Below are 16,821 nucleotides of genomic sequence, written 5' to 3' on the forward strand. Positions count from 1 at the left end.
CATATCTTCATTTGTAACAATTGCTACCATAGGGCCTGATGTCAAATTTTTATATCAGAAGATTGGTTCTTCTGATGGTAGAAATTATTTTCGTAAGAGCTTATATAAATTAATCGATTATGTCGTGTTGCAGGATTGGAAGTGGCACAGTCGGAGATTAAAAATTTAAACGTCAACTCACTTCAGCAGACACTGAAGCACGAAAAGCGCTTCGAAGAGCTGGATAGACAAAATCAACAAGTATGCTCCTCATCATATAGTTAAACATTTTCCACTTGAAAGTTTATAGAATTGTCATTTTATACCAATCATATTATTTGTCTTGATTCCGGATGATATGTTTACTAATTATAATTGGCAGCTTTATTCAGTGTACCCACAGCGAGTTCAATCTACCGCGCTGAGATTAGCGAGTTATCGCATTGGCGAGGGGTGGAGGTAGGCTGTTAAGATTCGACATAAATAGTGAACTCTAAACTTTGTCAGTCATATTTATTTGTTTTCATTGAACTAAGAATACATTTGCAGATGGTGCTGTTGGTTTTTAAAATTCAATTCAACCCTGCCTAAACACCAAACCGTAATAGTTTGGGTATGCTATGCACGATCCGACAAACACAGTGCACACATTTTCAGTCATACTTATTTATTTTCATGGTGAAACGATTATTTTTTGACTATTATCTACTATGGCTTGAATTAGGCAGGGTTCAATTGAATTTTTAAAAACTAACAAATACGTTAGACTGACAAAGTTCAGTGTGCACTATTTGTAACTCCACCTTTCGCCACTGGGTTATTGGCTTGGTTACTCAAAGCAACTTGAATCTGCGGCGTGGTAATTATCGCAAGGTAATCTACCAATCTCACAACAGGGTAAATTAGTTGCGCAACTTCTTGCGATGGTTTTCAGATGACCGCTCATTTAAAAATACCTATTCTCTGATATAACGAGTACCACTTATAACGAGCAAATTCAGTCCGTCCCATCTTCCTCGTAATAACCAAGTTCGACTGTATTTATAATAATATTTGTTGAATACCCAAATATTAATTATTTGTCTATGTTTAATTTTAATGTCTATTACTTTTAATCTGTGTTACAGTTAACAAAAGAGCTTAGTGCAGTGAAGACAGAACGAGATGATCTAAGTAGCAGTGTAAAGAATCTGAAAGAAGAGTTGGCATCACAACCTACCCCTAATGGAACCACAACTCCTACAGATAATGTATAAATTACACTATAATTTGACTATAACAGTAATGTTAATTCTTTTGGAACTACATTAAAACCCCATAAATTCAAATTACGAAATACAAATGTACCTATTGCCGGCCACAGACGGACAGTTCTCGTAACAGGTTGAACATGCCAGTTAATAACTATACAGTTATCTTTGGTAGATAATCTGCGGCGCCCATAGACGGACACTTTTCGACCTTTCAGATATGTGCCATGTTCAAACTGCCAGCGACCCCCCACTCCCGTGTTTTTGTAAAACTGTTGGAATTTCAACTAGCCGAAAGTTCTCGTTTGACGTTAGATGCTGGTAACGTAAAGTAGGAGTAGCTGGCGCGATTTGGCGGCAAATTTTGACAGTTCTGTCATAGTTCGTTCGTAAGAAGTATATTATTTTTGTTGCGTGTTAGTTCTTTTGCGAGATACTCATATTATATAATTATGAATATTGTGGTGTCAACTAGGTACCGCAAACAATATTTTCCACTACTTAAATGTAAATAAAAAAATAAAATGTAAACTTGATGTAAAATAAATCTAGACAAAAGAAATATGTACTTACGTAAATTTAGTATTAAGTTAATGTTATAATATGTACCAAATTAATAGATATTATTCAAAACCAATAAGTAAATTGTTTTGGTGATTGAATAAAACATATTACACAAATTTAATGTATATAACCCTGATTTAAATAAAACAATACGTATGTATTTTATCTTAATTAAATTTTATTAAAACAACAATAAGTATACTATGAATAATTTATTCAAAATAAAATAATCTGGACATATATTTACACAAACAATAAATTGTAATCATAATAAATCTAACAAAGTAAAAATATTCGTAGATCAATCGTTCGTTCAAGTATACCCTACTTAAAACTAATTTAACACATGGTACCCCTGTGTATGATCTCGGCGAACATAACCTCCATAGTTTTTGACACTTGATCTGCCACAGACAATAACTGTACGTATATGGGCACGTCTGTTGACAGTTTGACAGATTTAAATGGGGTAGTTAAACTGATCTGTGGTGTGTCCACTAACGTACAGTTATTGAACAGTTATTGTCTGTGCCATGTTCAAACTGCTACGAGAACTGTCCGTCTATGGGGGCCTTATGTCAAAAAAACAGTAAAATTTTAAAAAGTGTTTTTTATTGAAGTGTTGTAACATTGTTTCCGTTTCCGATATAGTTTCCATCAGTGGTGCCTATTATGGTTCATTCAATTAATGGAAATCGCTATATATGTACTTAAATAAATTTTATGAATTTTAGCTAATGTTTAACAATTTTAAAAACAATATGTTTAATTGCGAAACCAAGTATTCGAACCTGGGACCCACAATATTATAAGCCAACGCGTATATCGCTCGGCCACGATCATATCGGCAGATCGTGAGAGTAAACCAAATGATGAAGTGTAACGAGCGACATTTTCATTTATTAATTTGACAGACGGATATTAGACACTACTGCTCTATGACATTCTGAGGAAATGCGATTTCTCAATACTATCATCGATGATTTGTATTTGTTAATCGTGAAAACAAAATGATCATGAAAAAGAGAGAGAAGTTGTCCGTAAATCTTGACATTTCATGGTATATCTGTTAGGTTCCAAACAGTTGTCATTTTTTAGTTTTCTTTGCAAATTCTAAATGACATCAAAGAGGGTGACTAAAATCAATTTCATTCACTGATTTACTACACTATAATGTCCACATCTTGTCATGGTTATTTATGGAATTAAAATTCATTATGCTCTGTCTACAGACGTATACCATGTTATTAGGGGTAGGATCGGTTGTATCGGACAGCAAAATGAAGGAAACCGATATAGCTACACTTCTGAATTATTTTACCAAATTGAATTCAACCAAGAACTTCCATCACTATATAATATTGTAATTTACCAAAATCTTTTGTGTTGTTTCAGAATGATAGTGTAAATACAGAAAAGGCTGTAGCTGCAGCGTGTAAAGAATTAGAAGAAAAACATTCACAACAGTTGGACAACCTGCAGAAACAGCTCGACCAACATAGAGATAAGAATAATGTAAGAATACCAACACAATATGTAATAATTTCCTAATAGATTTGTTACTTGTAGCCGTTTCCCATCTTAACAATGTTGTGATCAATCTGAATAGATTTGTTACTTGTAGCCGTTTCCCATCTTAACAATGTTGTGATCAATCTGAATAGATTTGTTACTTGTAGCCGTTTCCCATCTTAACAATGTTGTGATCAATCTGAATAGATTTGTTACTTGTAGCCGTTTCCCATCTTAACAATGTTGTGATCAATCTGAAAGTAATACAATACCATTTCCTATGTGAATAAAAAGTGTGTATAATTATTTTATTTCTGAAATCATTCTTTTATAAACTGCTATTTGAATTTAAATTGACATAAGTTCTGTACTATTCCATAGGGGTCTATTTAATAACTCAGGTTTCCGCCTTTCGGCATCTTCAGGCTCCATGATATGAATATGCATAGAGCCTGGTGATTCAACAAATTGAATTTAAATTCAAGTATTGTCAAGTACCCTTAGAGGTAGCCCTTAGGTATTAATTTTCTATTTGAATATCATAGATATGTTTCATGTGACGTTTTCTCTTTAAGTATATATTCCTGATTCACAATATATTTTAAGCGAACTCGATGTATTAGGTTTTCTTCTAAATATCGTAACGATATTGTCATGACAGTTTTCTAGCAATAGTTTTCAGAGTTAGAATATACATATTATAAATGTGGTAGTTTATCTCTTATGCCTTACAGCGTGTCCTGTCTAGTCTTGTATTGTTAATAGTAATTTTCAGGCATTGTCGATTGAACGGATACTGTATTACTTAAGTTAGGAAAACTTAGTGAAAGATCTAATAGATGAAATGAGTGCGGAGACTAATTTTCCCTTATGATTAACCCCTTCTATATTGTTTATTTTTTATTTTGCCCACAACCCTTTCGTGTTTGATTAAAATTGAATGGGGGACCGCAGGACCTTATAAGAAGGAACTGGAAAGTGATGGAAGAGCTAACGGCCGAGAAGAAAAACCAGCTAAACAACAAACCGCAGAAGCCCCACGATGACAGTAGTCTTAGAGTAAGTTTATTTTGGTTGCGAGTGAATAGATTTTGCAAAACGGTACCAATTCACAAATGTCAAATAAAATATAGAATGAGTATTTTTAGATCAAGCAATATTTTATATTGCTTCAGACATTCATAGTTATTTGTATTTTGTTAATGAACTGTCATCGTGCATTCCTCCTTCTTTACTCAACGTTCGGATTCGTTGCAGAAGCCATTCTCAAAGGATAATGTGGTACACTACTGTTAGGGGTATAAATCCGTATGCCACTTTAACCCCCGTTTCACTTGCAACTAATATTACCAAGCGATATAAAGTGTCCATTTTCACGTCAGCGAACAATGGTCATGTGGTAGAACTGTTTTCAGTGTCGAAAGATGCCATACATGAGTGCATAGTTTGGCACAAGCTAGATGCCTATGCCATGATACCCGTGCGGCTTATGCGTCGGCCTATCGCGTCGTGGGTCTGGCAAGTACACATATTGTTTTTCAATTTGTGTATGAGTCAGAGTATGGATCGAATTGGTTGAGCAAGTGGCTGACATCCATTTCTCATGAAAACAAAAATCTGTTAATACAAACCTCCACTCTGTGAAGGCCCATATGATCTTATTAGGATCGAACATGGTCGGATCAGAGATACCTATTCCATAATGCTAGATTTGACAAGAAAAAGCTATATTGGCAATTGGACACTTAGAGTGGCATTCTAATTTCCACAATTTACCACATTGTCTTTTGAGAAATGGCATTCTGCATCGAGAGCAGGAAACGACGAGATAATAAAGGAAAGAAGAAATACACTATGACAGCCTAATACAATAAACTATCATTTTCACAAAAATAATTAATCGAGTACATATTATATATTATAACGTTTTGTTTTCTCTTAAATATTTAAGGAATTACTTCATTTAATACACTGATTTAATTTTTGGCTTTTAAAATTGTTATTTAATTTAATGGTCCTGCTAGTACATAACAATTATAAAATAAAAAGCTACCATTTTTTTTTTTTATAATATGTCACTTTGCAAACATAGCTCAGTCCAAATGTGTTTACTTATCGTAATATAAGTGTCATCAATTGGAACCTTTCTGTAAAACTGTTCAAGTAGTATGTAATAACATTCTTGGTTGAACACGCTTCTTTGTACCCACCCCATTGCACGAAAATAAAATGTCTTACCCTCATATGTAATAACCTGTCAGTATTTGTTATGTCCCTTGTATGTACATATCTATGCTCTCATATTATTTGTATAATATATGTTTCTTTACTATTATTTCAATATTTATAAAGTTATGAATTAAAATTATGTATTGTCTTGGAATGGTAAAGTACAAGAGCAAAATTCTCAGTATTATGTAAATGTATCTTTAAACAGTGTGACTTTTACAGTATTGAAGTTAGAAATTTGGCGTGTGGTTGGTCGTGTCGCATTTACGAACTCAACACGATTGCAACGTGAAGACTTTATTAATTTTATTGATGTAATTTTGTTGACATTCACGCATGTAACTTAATGTACCAACGCGTTACGAACGACAGTTAGAAAAAGCATCTGTTGACATTTTCAACATAGTCGGAGGGCGCTCAGCATTACTGTCACATTCGTATAATTCAAAAAGTCACCGTGTCGAAATGCACAGACTTTGCAGCGATCAGTTATTCACTTCCATTTTGAAGTCCAAGAAAGTGACCAATTACAATGGAATAAACTATTGTATGAGATTTCATTATTATGGTTACACCTTCCACAAGCCTGCATTAATTCAAATTAAAGTGCTGGATTTAATGAGTCTCCAAAGATGTTAAAAAAATGTACATAATTATCAAATAAAAAGCAAGTCTTTGCATTGCAGATTGATTTGTAGCCGTCATCGCACTGAGATAAAAACACCTCTCCTTCATTCCATTAAAGTTTATTTCATAAAATGAACCATTATTATCTACATGAATAATCACAAGTAATCAAAGGAGACAGCAAACAGGCCGCTATTTTGTTTTTTATTAACAAACAGTTCATTAAATCCGGAGAGTATTCATTTTCCTCTGTTACTACATGTGGAATCACATATTATACAAAAAGTTTCTCAGATATAGTCATCCAAAAACTCTTGATTGAGCAGTTGCTTAAGTGTGTGTCTCTTTATTGCAGGAGGCCATGACGAAGGCATGCGTGGAAGAACAGCGGCAGACCAAAGAAGTGCTGGAGAGGCTGTTCCCACAAGTGAGCGTCCACTCGGTCCACTCGCCCGCCACCCACAAGGAATGGTTACATTCCTTCTCGGAGAAGGCGGCCGCTGTCTTGAGCGCCTCTGCCTCTGCCGCAGCCAAGGTGGCCGCCGCTCCCCCGCCCCAACCTCCCAAGCGTAACGATCACGAACTAGACAAACTCAAGATCGAGAAGACACAACTTCAGACCCTGGTGGACCAATATAAGACCATCATTGTCGATACGGTAAACAGTTTTACTTTATAACAAATTCTCAATTAATTATAGAGTCCAAATTACATTGAACGTTACAGCTAGAGTCTCCATACCTGTGTGTTGACGAAACATATCCTGTTTTATTACATGGTGAAGGATTACTTCAATGTCTCTGTCTTAACCGCATCTATCTATTATGTACTTGAATAATCACACGCTGTGATGGGACCTTTCAAATACTGTTTTTTTTTTATAGGAGGGTGCCCTGAGTCGACTTCAAAATAATGTCACAGTACAGGAGCAGAGATGGGATAAGCAGCTAACAGAGAAAGAAGAAGAATTAGATAACCTTAAAAAACATTATAGTGTACAAGTGAGTTCACATTTCATTTTATATTAACTAAATCAGTCAATGCAATCTTTTTAAATTTAATGTTAAACACCATTCAGATCCAAACTATTTATCCAGCAATATCAATCAACCAATTAAAGTGCTATGTTTTACTGTTTAATCGAATGGTGTGAAATTCTATACCGCAACTTTTACAATGTGGGAATATTAGGAGGTTCAACTTTTTAACTATGTTGGAGAAAGTTAAAATACCATAGATCGATTGAAAATAGTTTTATTTTTAATATGCCATTTCCGCTGACATGAAGCGTCATCCAAATTGTCTGTTATGAAAAAATAACACCAGTTGTTTCAACGTTGTGCTTTTATTTCGTCACAATAGAAACACTACATCTGTTTATTTAACTTAATCTGAAGCTGGAAGTCTGAAATTTATTAACGAACAAATAATTATTGCGCAGTGTCAATCTTAAATATGTATGTTTTTAGATACAAGAAAAAATGGATTCATTGCATGGTGTCGAGGAATTGCTAGAACAAGAACGTAAACTTCGAGCAAGTCACGAAGGGAATAGAAGCAAACCCTTCTTCGGTGGAGGCATGGGCGATATGGAAAAATTAATAGAGGTAATAAATGAGACGACTTTTTTATTTTCATAATTCGAAATTTGGTGTAATTCCGATGAACAAATTTTAAGTTCATAAAATATTTTCATAGTAGGCTACGAATACCTAATTAATTCTTCATCAACAGATGCCAAACTCGAATTCTGAACGGCTTCAAACACCTCGCTTTTTCGATTGCTAATTATGTTTGTTTTGTATTCAGGAAAATGCCCGCCTTACGGAGGAAATACGCCGTCTTGAGAATACATACCGCCAATCACTCAACGGCCCCTCACAGGTAGGTCAACAGAACCACCACCATTAACATAACACTACTGTGATATATCTAATTCAATTACAATCATTTAAAAATCGAACCAAAATAATATCAGTTTACATTCTGATTGATTCGGTAAATTGTTTATGAATATATCTTCACTGTTCTGGCAGAAGACACTAATTCGAAAAAATGACATATTGAGTTAGTTATACCAAAATGTTCCTTAGTTCAAACTTTACCGTCTGGAAACCTTCTTAATAAATAAACAGTCTTTATTTTAAAGTCATCCTTTTTACGATTACTTGATTAACTCACATGATGGACCATTTCAATCTGCCATAACAGAGACAATATATAATACGGTAATATTGCCTTTAATATTTTCGTAAAAGCTTGTCTCTTTCTGTAAGACTGTATTTCGAGGCTATATATTATTCGTCTCATAAATCATTATTTAAATTTAGCATAATAAATACTTAGTTAATTATTATTAGAAACTATACAATTTACCTAATTACAATGAAATCATATCGTCTCTATGGCAGTGGTGAAGAATGAGATTTGGAAGTAGTAGTGAATAGGTAGATACGCTTGTCAGTCATACTTACGGGAGTTAATAATAATATGATATTACTATGTACTGATGAATAGGTACCCCTTAATGCCAACATAGAATTGAGAGAATAGATGGCGTTAGTTAGTTTTTAAAATTTTATTAAACTTTGAACAAAACATATGATTCAACGCCGTAGAAAAAAACTTGTTTGAAATGATCCAATTTTCAATTATTTACTTAACCTTTCCTATGCCTCACGATATTAGTATGGCAATATCTATAACGACACACATTGAATGTAGAGCGATTAATTTATGACTTAGTATTTCATAATCATTTATTCAAACAGATGTCACTGTTTAATTTTTTGATTATGCAAATCAATCGATGGTGGCTAGTAATTTGAGTTTAAAGTCTGATGAGGTAACTCGTGAAATTTGTATGTGTGGCCTGTTGATCAGGCAGAAGTTGCCAATCTGTTACAATAATTAGCTGGTAGATGTCACGATATTCTATACTAAAACATGATACATTTACATACGGATTATTATAGCCTTTTTACGAGTATTGGTGATAAATATATGACACAGCGTATCTGTAGGTAGATATATTGCGACAACTATTACATCATTGAAACAATTTTGAAAACCTCAGAACCATACATAATATTAGAAAAAAAGTTTGACTGAGTGGGATTCGAACTCACGTCTTTCACTTTCCGGGGTGCTTTCGCCTCTAAGCTATCGATCCGTCTATGATTCATGTGAATTATTTCTTATATTTACGTTTAAACTGAGCTACTTTGAGGTACTTCACTTTTTAAAACCTTACGTATATCAGTATTCAATAAAAAAATAATCATTACATTATTATTAAGGTAAGCTTTAAATAATTGCCTATAGTAAGGAGCCCTCACCACTGCCCTATGGAGTAAAATTATTTTAAGAGAAAGATATACTGAGACCTCTTTAACAATGCTCATCCCCTGTTAAACAAGTTGTAGTTAATGTTAGTTCGACAAACAAATATTATGACCGAATGAGCATTCTTAGAGCACTCACAGTGTATCCATTGTGTACGTCAAATAATTTAGTAAGATATTATCACATGACTTAAATATTCTTTATCTATCTTACAATAATTAAAATTTTCTTATATCATAAATTGTATTTTCTGAAATAACTGGATCACTTATAAATTTTCATTGCTGGCATGGTATGGTCATCATTTCAGATAATGTTTTTATTTGCAAAATTACAATAATCAATTACTAGTACCTATTCATAACGTAACATAATATAACATAACCTCTATAAAATAAAAACATTACAATATACATAACTAATAATTGTTAAATTCGTGCTCATGCTCATGCTCATTAAAAACAATGACTTTGTGATATAAATACATTATTCACTAAACCGATAAATACCCAGTTGTCAATTATTTGCAGAAGTTTAAAAAAAATGTAAAAAAAACTGTATTTATTGACAACGTCAATGAAGGCATTTAGCGTTAACTTTTTTAAGTCCTGCACCATGTATGGCCTCATTCAACTTTTGGAAGCACAAGAAGGAAAACTTCTTTGGTGCCAAAGGAAAGGGAAGATCGTTATTTGATTTGTTCCTTTTCTCCTTTGTGCATAAATGCATTATGGTTAATTTTTCAGACATGTGCCCCTTTTTCTTTCGCACCCAGAATTAATATCTTAGTTTACATATCAAATGAAAAATTAAATTCTACAAAAATTGACAACCAAAAAACATCATACTTTTTAATCATATTAATTTTAAAACTACTCATCCAAACATCTCTATTCTTGTCTCCATTGTCAGGCATATAATTAAAACCCTGGCTCTATTTTCCGTGTTCTTTTCTGTTTAATTAACGTGGCGATTATTTGACAGTTGCCCCCTAAACAAACAGCGTTTGAGCGTAAAGCAAGCAAAAAGCGACGTTCGATCGCAGGTAAACAAACACCATGAGGGGCCACGGAGTGGTCTCATATTTATTTGGTCTGCATCTCGGGGACATTCGTCTAACACTCACGCGGGTTAACCGGGGTCGTCTCTGCTCACAACATTATACGTTATATATTGCTTGACATTTCAACCTTTATTGTCATCCGAGCTTGTTCATCGTGCATTTGGACTTGTGGACAAATTAAATTAATTATAAAATTTTACCTGGGGAATGAACTCATCATCAAACTATGCTAATGTCAAAATTACTAATTCTTCTCAAAATGTATGTCAGTCTATCTTGTAAAACACATACATACAATCATAAATCACATTTTCATTGAATAAGCTAGTACAGGAGAATCTCACTAATCCGACAATATAAAACCCTATTTTATGTATGTCCACAACAGGAATGTCCAACTTCAAGTAAGCTGTGATCTACTATTCAATATTAAAACTAGCAGTGATCTGCTACTCTTTTCCATTCTAATCTTCAACAAACAAATTATTATTGGCTAAGAGCACTGAAGTGTTCAAAATTAAACAACGCCTTACCGTCACAAAGAAATACTCCAAATACCATTCTCCACATAAATAATGTATTGGTTTTCTGCAAAGAAAGAGCCCACGGCGTGGCGGTAAGAGGAAACAATGCCTCGGTTTAAAATGCGGGGATTCATATATCGTCTCTGTTCTGGCAGAACACACTAACTGAAGAATACTAGTTTTGAGTAATTTGACTTTGAAGTTGTTAAAATGTTTGAAATGGTCTATCATGTGAGTTTATTAAGTAATCGTAAAAAGGATGACTTTAAAATAAAGACTGTTTATTTATTAAGAAGGTTGCCAGACGGTAAAGTTTGAAATAAGGAACATTTTGGTATAACTAACTCCTCAATATGTCATTTTTTCGAATTAGTGTCTTCTGCCAGAACAGTGACGATATTTTCTTTCTCTCATTTGTGTAACAGGCCGTGAGTGATGCAATACGAATTAAGCGATATGATGATCTAACACTGGCTCCCTCATAGTTAACTTGAAAATTATTTCCAATTAAGAATGTCTCAGAAATGAATAAATAGGAACGATTACCTCTACAAAATCTCTATCGACGAGTTGGACATGCCTGGTATAAAGCATATTATGGAAAAATAAAACATAAAATATTCTGTCAATGAAGGTTGAAATTGTTAATCATTTTCTAAACAACTGGTTGCTGTGATCATATAACATGCTTTTGAGCGGATTTTTTTTTTGTAAATATTTTTATTGAGTAAGCAAGAGTATAACATGCCACCTATGTTGACATTGTGCAGTTGGTGAATGCCAAAATTGAAGAGGGTTGGATAAATCTGTATGTTATGTCATTATTTCCATAGTGTTTAAACCAATTTTACTTTCAATACAATATATTTATTTTGTCTGGTTTTTTTTTTGTAATTTTTTGGGTAGCACAATGTAACAGCACGACTAATGAATTACTGTTAATTTTGTTGAATTAAATAAATCTATCATCCGGCTGCCTAAAATGTGTCGGAAAAATAATTGCTTTCCATGAAGTGCTTGGCTTGTCGTACGTATGTACATACATACGTACGTGGCTTATAATGGGAATACATGATTGGCAGTGAGTTATATATTATTTGGCGCTAAAAATTGTAATTTGAATTAATTCTTAGTGTAAATACTACTATTTATTCGATTCGTAAAGTAAAGACACTAACATAATATAATTACATGTAAATAATATTATATTTTGATTGTATTTGGTTCCGTATATAATAATTATTTTTGAGAATCGTATACGGCCCAGAATTGATTGTAAATTATAATTTTATAATTGTCCAGCACTATCAGTTAATCAAATACATACACAAATAGCAATTTGTTTATAATAAAATGGTATTCATTTTAATATTATACGTAGTCTATTCGCCGTAAGAAGTCAGACAGCTAAATCAAACATGCTGTTCCTGTCTTTTAATCACTTGTTTTTCTTAATTGATATTATTATCAGAACACAGCTCAAGAACAAACACTACAAATGAAAAATATAAACTGTTAAAATTAAAATGCCGCCGACGCTTGTAAAATGTTACATCGTATTGACAATTGTTGATATTAGATACCATGTGGTGCGTCGCTAAAGTCTATTGACCACAGCGCAAAAGAAATGTGAAAGCGGAACAGCTTGTATATATTCCACTTATATGCCATCCTAATTCAGACCGAGTAACACAGTTTAATATTCCTTTTGTAACGAACGGTGGATGATTTTTTTATAATACTGGCAATAATTATAAGTCTTTAATTGATAATAAAGGTCGGTTAATATTCGTCGCTTGAATTTTATGTTGATTGCCTGGGAAGTTATCTGTGTTGTCAAGCTTTACAGTGAAACAACAAACTAAACTGCTTTCAATATTTATGTTTTATTTAGCTAATGTGTTAATATTTTATACCTAACTAAAGCAATACATACCATATTTTTTTTACTTATGATGCGGTTATTTGGTTAAAGTAGTTTTGTCACAAATGACCGATTTAAGTAAGTAGCTACACATTGGTGCACGGTTTTCCAGTTTTTATTGATTGCGCATTTTTAATAGACTGTTTTTGTGTTGCAGGATGGTTCCGTAGAAAAATAACATTTAGAAGAAAGATACCGAAGGAAGCGCGAGCCACGGATCGGGACGGGGAAAGGGTGGAAGAGGGAGTTAGGGGGGAGCGGCCGCGGCCGGACGGCCACAGCTCCGGCCGGAGATCCTCCTCTCCGTCATTTCAATGTGCCAGCAGTAAAACTTTATAGCAAGACATTTCTCTGTTACAGATAACCAAAGTTGCAAGTGCTGGACCCAAGTAAATACTGTCATTATAAAAGAAACTAAAATCTTACAAACGGAGTCTTTATTCATTTGTTTTCTCTGCCTGAGAAATTTGTGATGATACATCTGTTATGTGTGCCACTCGTTGGATACGTTTGAGAGCTTTATTCACAAACTCTAATAAAAGTCTGTCCGGTATGAAAGCAATAATAACCATTGCAAAGAAAGACGTAAATAAGGACACGACTCTCCAAAACAACATTGGGAACACATGGCTATAAAAGTTGTTAACTTCACTTTTACAACACAAGTTTGTAACAATTTTTAAAGCTCTACGTGTAGGCAAATAGTCTATTAAATTAAACAAATCTCAGCTTCTAATTAATCTTCATACACAAGTTTCCAAAAACAAAAACACAAGTAACAAAATGTGTAGACTCCGCTCGAAACCAATTACAATGACGAGAAATGATGTCATGTGTCACGTGACCTAAGTTTCTTTAGTACATTCATGTGTGATTTTACAACATTAAATTCTTTGTTATCTTGATTACACAGTAGCTACAGAGGTTGTCTTGTTGTTTCTTGAAACTATGTATATAAGTTGCCATTTTTTGAATTTACGTGACTCATTCTCAGTCAGTGGTAGACACAATATAACAGAGTGGTAACAAAAAAATGTTTCTTTTTTTGTTGAGAATATAAAGAAATCTATGTTGAAAATTGATCTGTATCTTGATGATATATTATTGACCTGTTTTTCAGACTGATATCTACCGAGACATTTTTTTTGTAAGAATAACAGAATAAAATTATTTTAAAGCTCTGCTGACGAGTGGCAAAAGATCACATTGCAAAACTTCTTTGAATAATGATAAGTTGAAGACATCATTGCGTTACTTGTTTACACAGCGGTTGTGGTTCGTACCAAAGCTATACTTCTGCATTTAAATGTATCACACTCGTCCTATGTAATATCCATGGTTCCTTAATCGCTGAGCAAGCAGTTTCCTTCATTTTATTGTACTGGATGTTTAACTTAACAAAAGTATATTGTATGTACTTCATTTCCACGAATCAAAAGACATTTTCTAACAATCCACACTACTGCCATGTTTTTTTTTTAAATCATTCATTGTTATTTTTTTGTGAATTTTTCCATTGTTTATTGTTACAAGACTGAAAGAAAATAATACTGTGCATGTTCTAAATATTGCGTTTACATCGGACACTTCTGTCTGAGTATCAATAATTGTTGGATACACAAAATAGCAACACCTCCTTACACACATCGGCATACTGTAGGGACAGAAAATGTATTACATTTTTTTTTAATATTGTCGTTTCCAATCTCATTAAATAATTATTGATCACTGCAACTAATAAGTGAATACATACACTTTTTTTAAATCTAACAGTAACGTGTCATCTTATAATGTTGTGAATCTCAAATCTGACGAATCCACATCATTGTTTTTCATTGTATGTTTTGAGTCGGTCTCCACTCTGTGGAGGCCCATAATATGATCCCTTTAGGATCAAACATGGTGATGCAATGTAATTAATTTTGTCAGCCAATTCGTATGAATTTGCTGATAATAGATTTTATAATGGCTACCTAGAAATAGGTGTTGATGACTCAAAAAATATTTAATGCAAATAATGAAAGAATGATAACATAATAATGTTATTGTAATAATTCCAATTCATTTTTATAGCTTCAGTTAAAGGATATTATGTCATTTATAAACGATATGTATCAGACATTCAACATATTACAATATTCTAATAATACTTACAGATGAAAGTGTCGAATGAAAACGCAGATTAAAAATTTATTTTCCATCTTTTTAATGTGACAAAAGATTGGATCTGTAATAAATTTTAGGATTAATCTCACCTGAGTAATATTTTCATGTATTTTTATTTCATGTGTTGATTATATGTAACCGAATTATATATATTATATTATGTGTGTGTTTCTTTCCCTCGTTATCATAATTTTACATTTTTTTTCTTGTTCAATGTTATCTTTTTATACACCTAGAATTAGGCCCTCAAGAATTCCACTTTTCATTTATTTAAACATTAGATGAAAATCAGATTTATTATGCGAGATATTATTTCATAATATTTAACTAGGCAAATTGTCAAAATGGTAGATGCTAAATTTAGTCGGTCCAGCGATGCAAAAGTGTTGTTTAAATATTATGTACACTAATAAAATGACGTACTCAGTATTTAGGAGAAAAATATGTATGTTTATGTGAGGCCTAGTTTGAACTAATTGTAATGTTAAAAGTCGTAAATGATTTGATGGTTAAATGAGCACAACTTCAATATGTAATGTCGGCAACATGGAGGAATAATAAGAAGAATCTTTAAAACTCTCTGCACTTACATGATCTTCAATGTATTAACAATTTATTAGATGTCAGAATAATGATCTACATAATATTGTGATTTATAAATCTATAGATGGAGAGTTATAAAAAAGAAAAAACAATTTAATATGAACCAATACAAATAAGCCAGGTGCTTTTGTCACAACAATAATGTTAACAATTTATAATAGGGTTATATTCTACGTGGATTTCGAGTTTGGGTCATACTTTATTGGACCGATAATGCGGTGACATTAAAGAGATAATTATTTCAACGCCATCTCTATTATTCCTCCACCGTTCTTAGTTATTAATTTTATTTTTTACTCATTGTAATACTGCTTGAAATGTTTTCATCATACGCTATTATCATTTCTTCGTTGATTTTCTTTTATGGTGCTTTACTATGACGGCTACACGTAATAATATTATTAACAATATCGTTTTAAGAAAGCAATTATAATTATTGTTTATTTACTCCTTATCATGGATGATACTATCAAAATATACATAAATACTAGGCTGTAGCAATATCTTTTAAAGCTTTATAGATTATTCGTAATTAGTTCACAATTGAATAAGTTATCCCTCATTCGTTAGCGATGTAACACAATAAATATTATGAGTTGAACGCTTTCACACGATTTGAGAATGTTATAAATAATTATTCCAATCGTTAATATTCTTGATACTTGTTTAGTTTAATGGCGCGCTGGTGTTTACAACGACCTCATGCCATCCCAAATAGCCTAATATATTTTAAAAAAATTGTAAAATTGACTTTTACTTTTGGTTAAAAAAAAAATTTTATGACAAGTTCGAAAAGGACTTGATTGAACTGTTTTGACTGTTGAATTAAGGTTATTTCATTCCCACAAATTAATATTTGTTATATTGTTTTAAATCAATTCTGTTTGATACAAGAATCCTCAGATTTATTTCACTTTACTGCCAGTGTGGAATATCGTTTTACTTCAATACTTAATATTTTTAAGTAAACATTGAAATAGGTTTTGCATTTTTACGCAGAGCACAAAACTATACTTACGGTGATTCATCGGTGGT

At 32.7% G+C, this 16,821-nt stretch overlaps 1 protein-coding gene across 7 annotated transcripts in view; it reads left to right on the forward strand.

Annotated features, from left to right (window-relative positions):
• Positions 1 to 16,551, forward strand: part of LOC147071403 (uncharacterized) — a 43,470-nt gene extending 26,919 nt beyond the window's left edge. For 2 of the 7 annotated variants that reach the window (XM_085948640.1, XM_085948642.1), the window contains 10 exons: positions 134 to 240; positions 1,107 to 1,229; positions 3,189 to 3,308; positions 4,260 to 4,364; positions 6,517 to 6,819; positions 7,046 to 7,162; positions 7,631 to 7,768; positions 7,971 to 8,045; positions 10,491 to 10,551; positions 13,175 to 16,551. In XM_085948640.1, the coding sequence (XP_085804766.1) occupies positions 134 to 240; positions 1,107 to 1,229; positions 3,189 to 3,308; positions 4,260 to 4,364; positions 6,517 to 6,819; positions 7,046 to 7,162; positions 7,631 to 7,768; positions 7,971 to 8,045; positions 10,491 to 10,551; positions 13,175 to 13,356 (1,331 nt within the window). In that variant the 3' untranslated portion in view covers positions 13,357 to 16,551. The remainder of the gene's footprint in view (positions 1 to 133; positions 241 to 1,106; positions 1,230 to 3,188; positions 3,309 to 4,259; positions 4,365 to 6,516; positions 6,820 to 7,045; positions 7,163 to 7,630; positions 7,769 to 7,970; positions 8,046 to 10,490; positions 10,552 to 13,174) is intronic. The other 5 variants (XM_085948641.1, XM_085948644.1, XM_085948645.1 and 2 more) reach the window with 3 other exon arrangements.
• Positions 16,552 to 16,821: the final 270 nt, after the last annotated feature.

Source organism: Rhyacophila brunnea, unplaced genomic scaffold (assembly GCF_057557595.1).
Source record: "Rhyacophila brunnea isolate RB1 unplaced genomic scaffold, BYU_Rbru_1.0 scaffold_20, whole genome shotgun sequence".
Taxonomy (NCBI): Eukaryota; Metazoa; Arthropoda; class Insecta; order Trichoptera; family Rhyacophilidae; genus Rhyacophila; species Rhyacophila brunnea.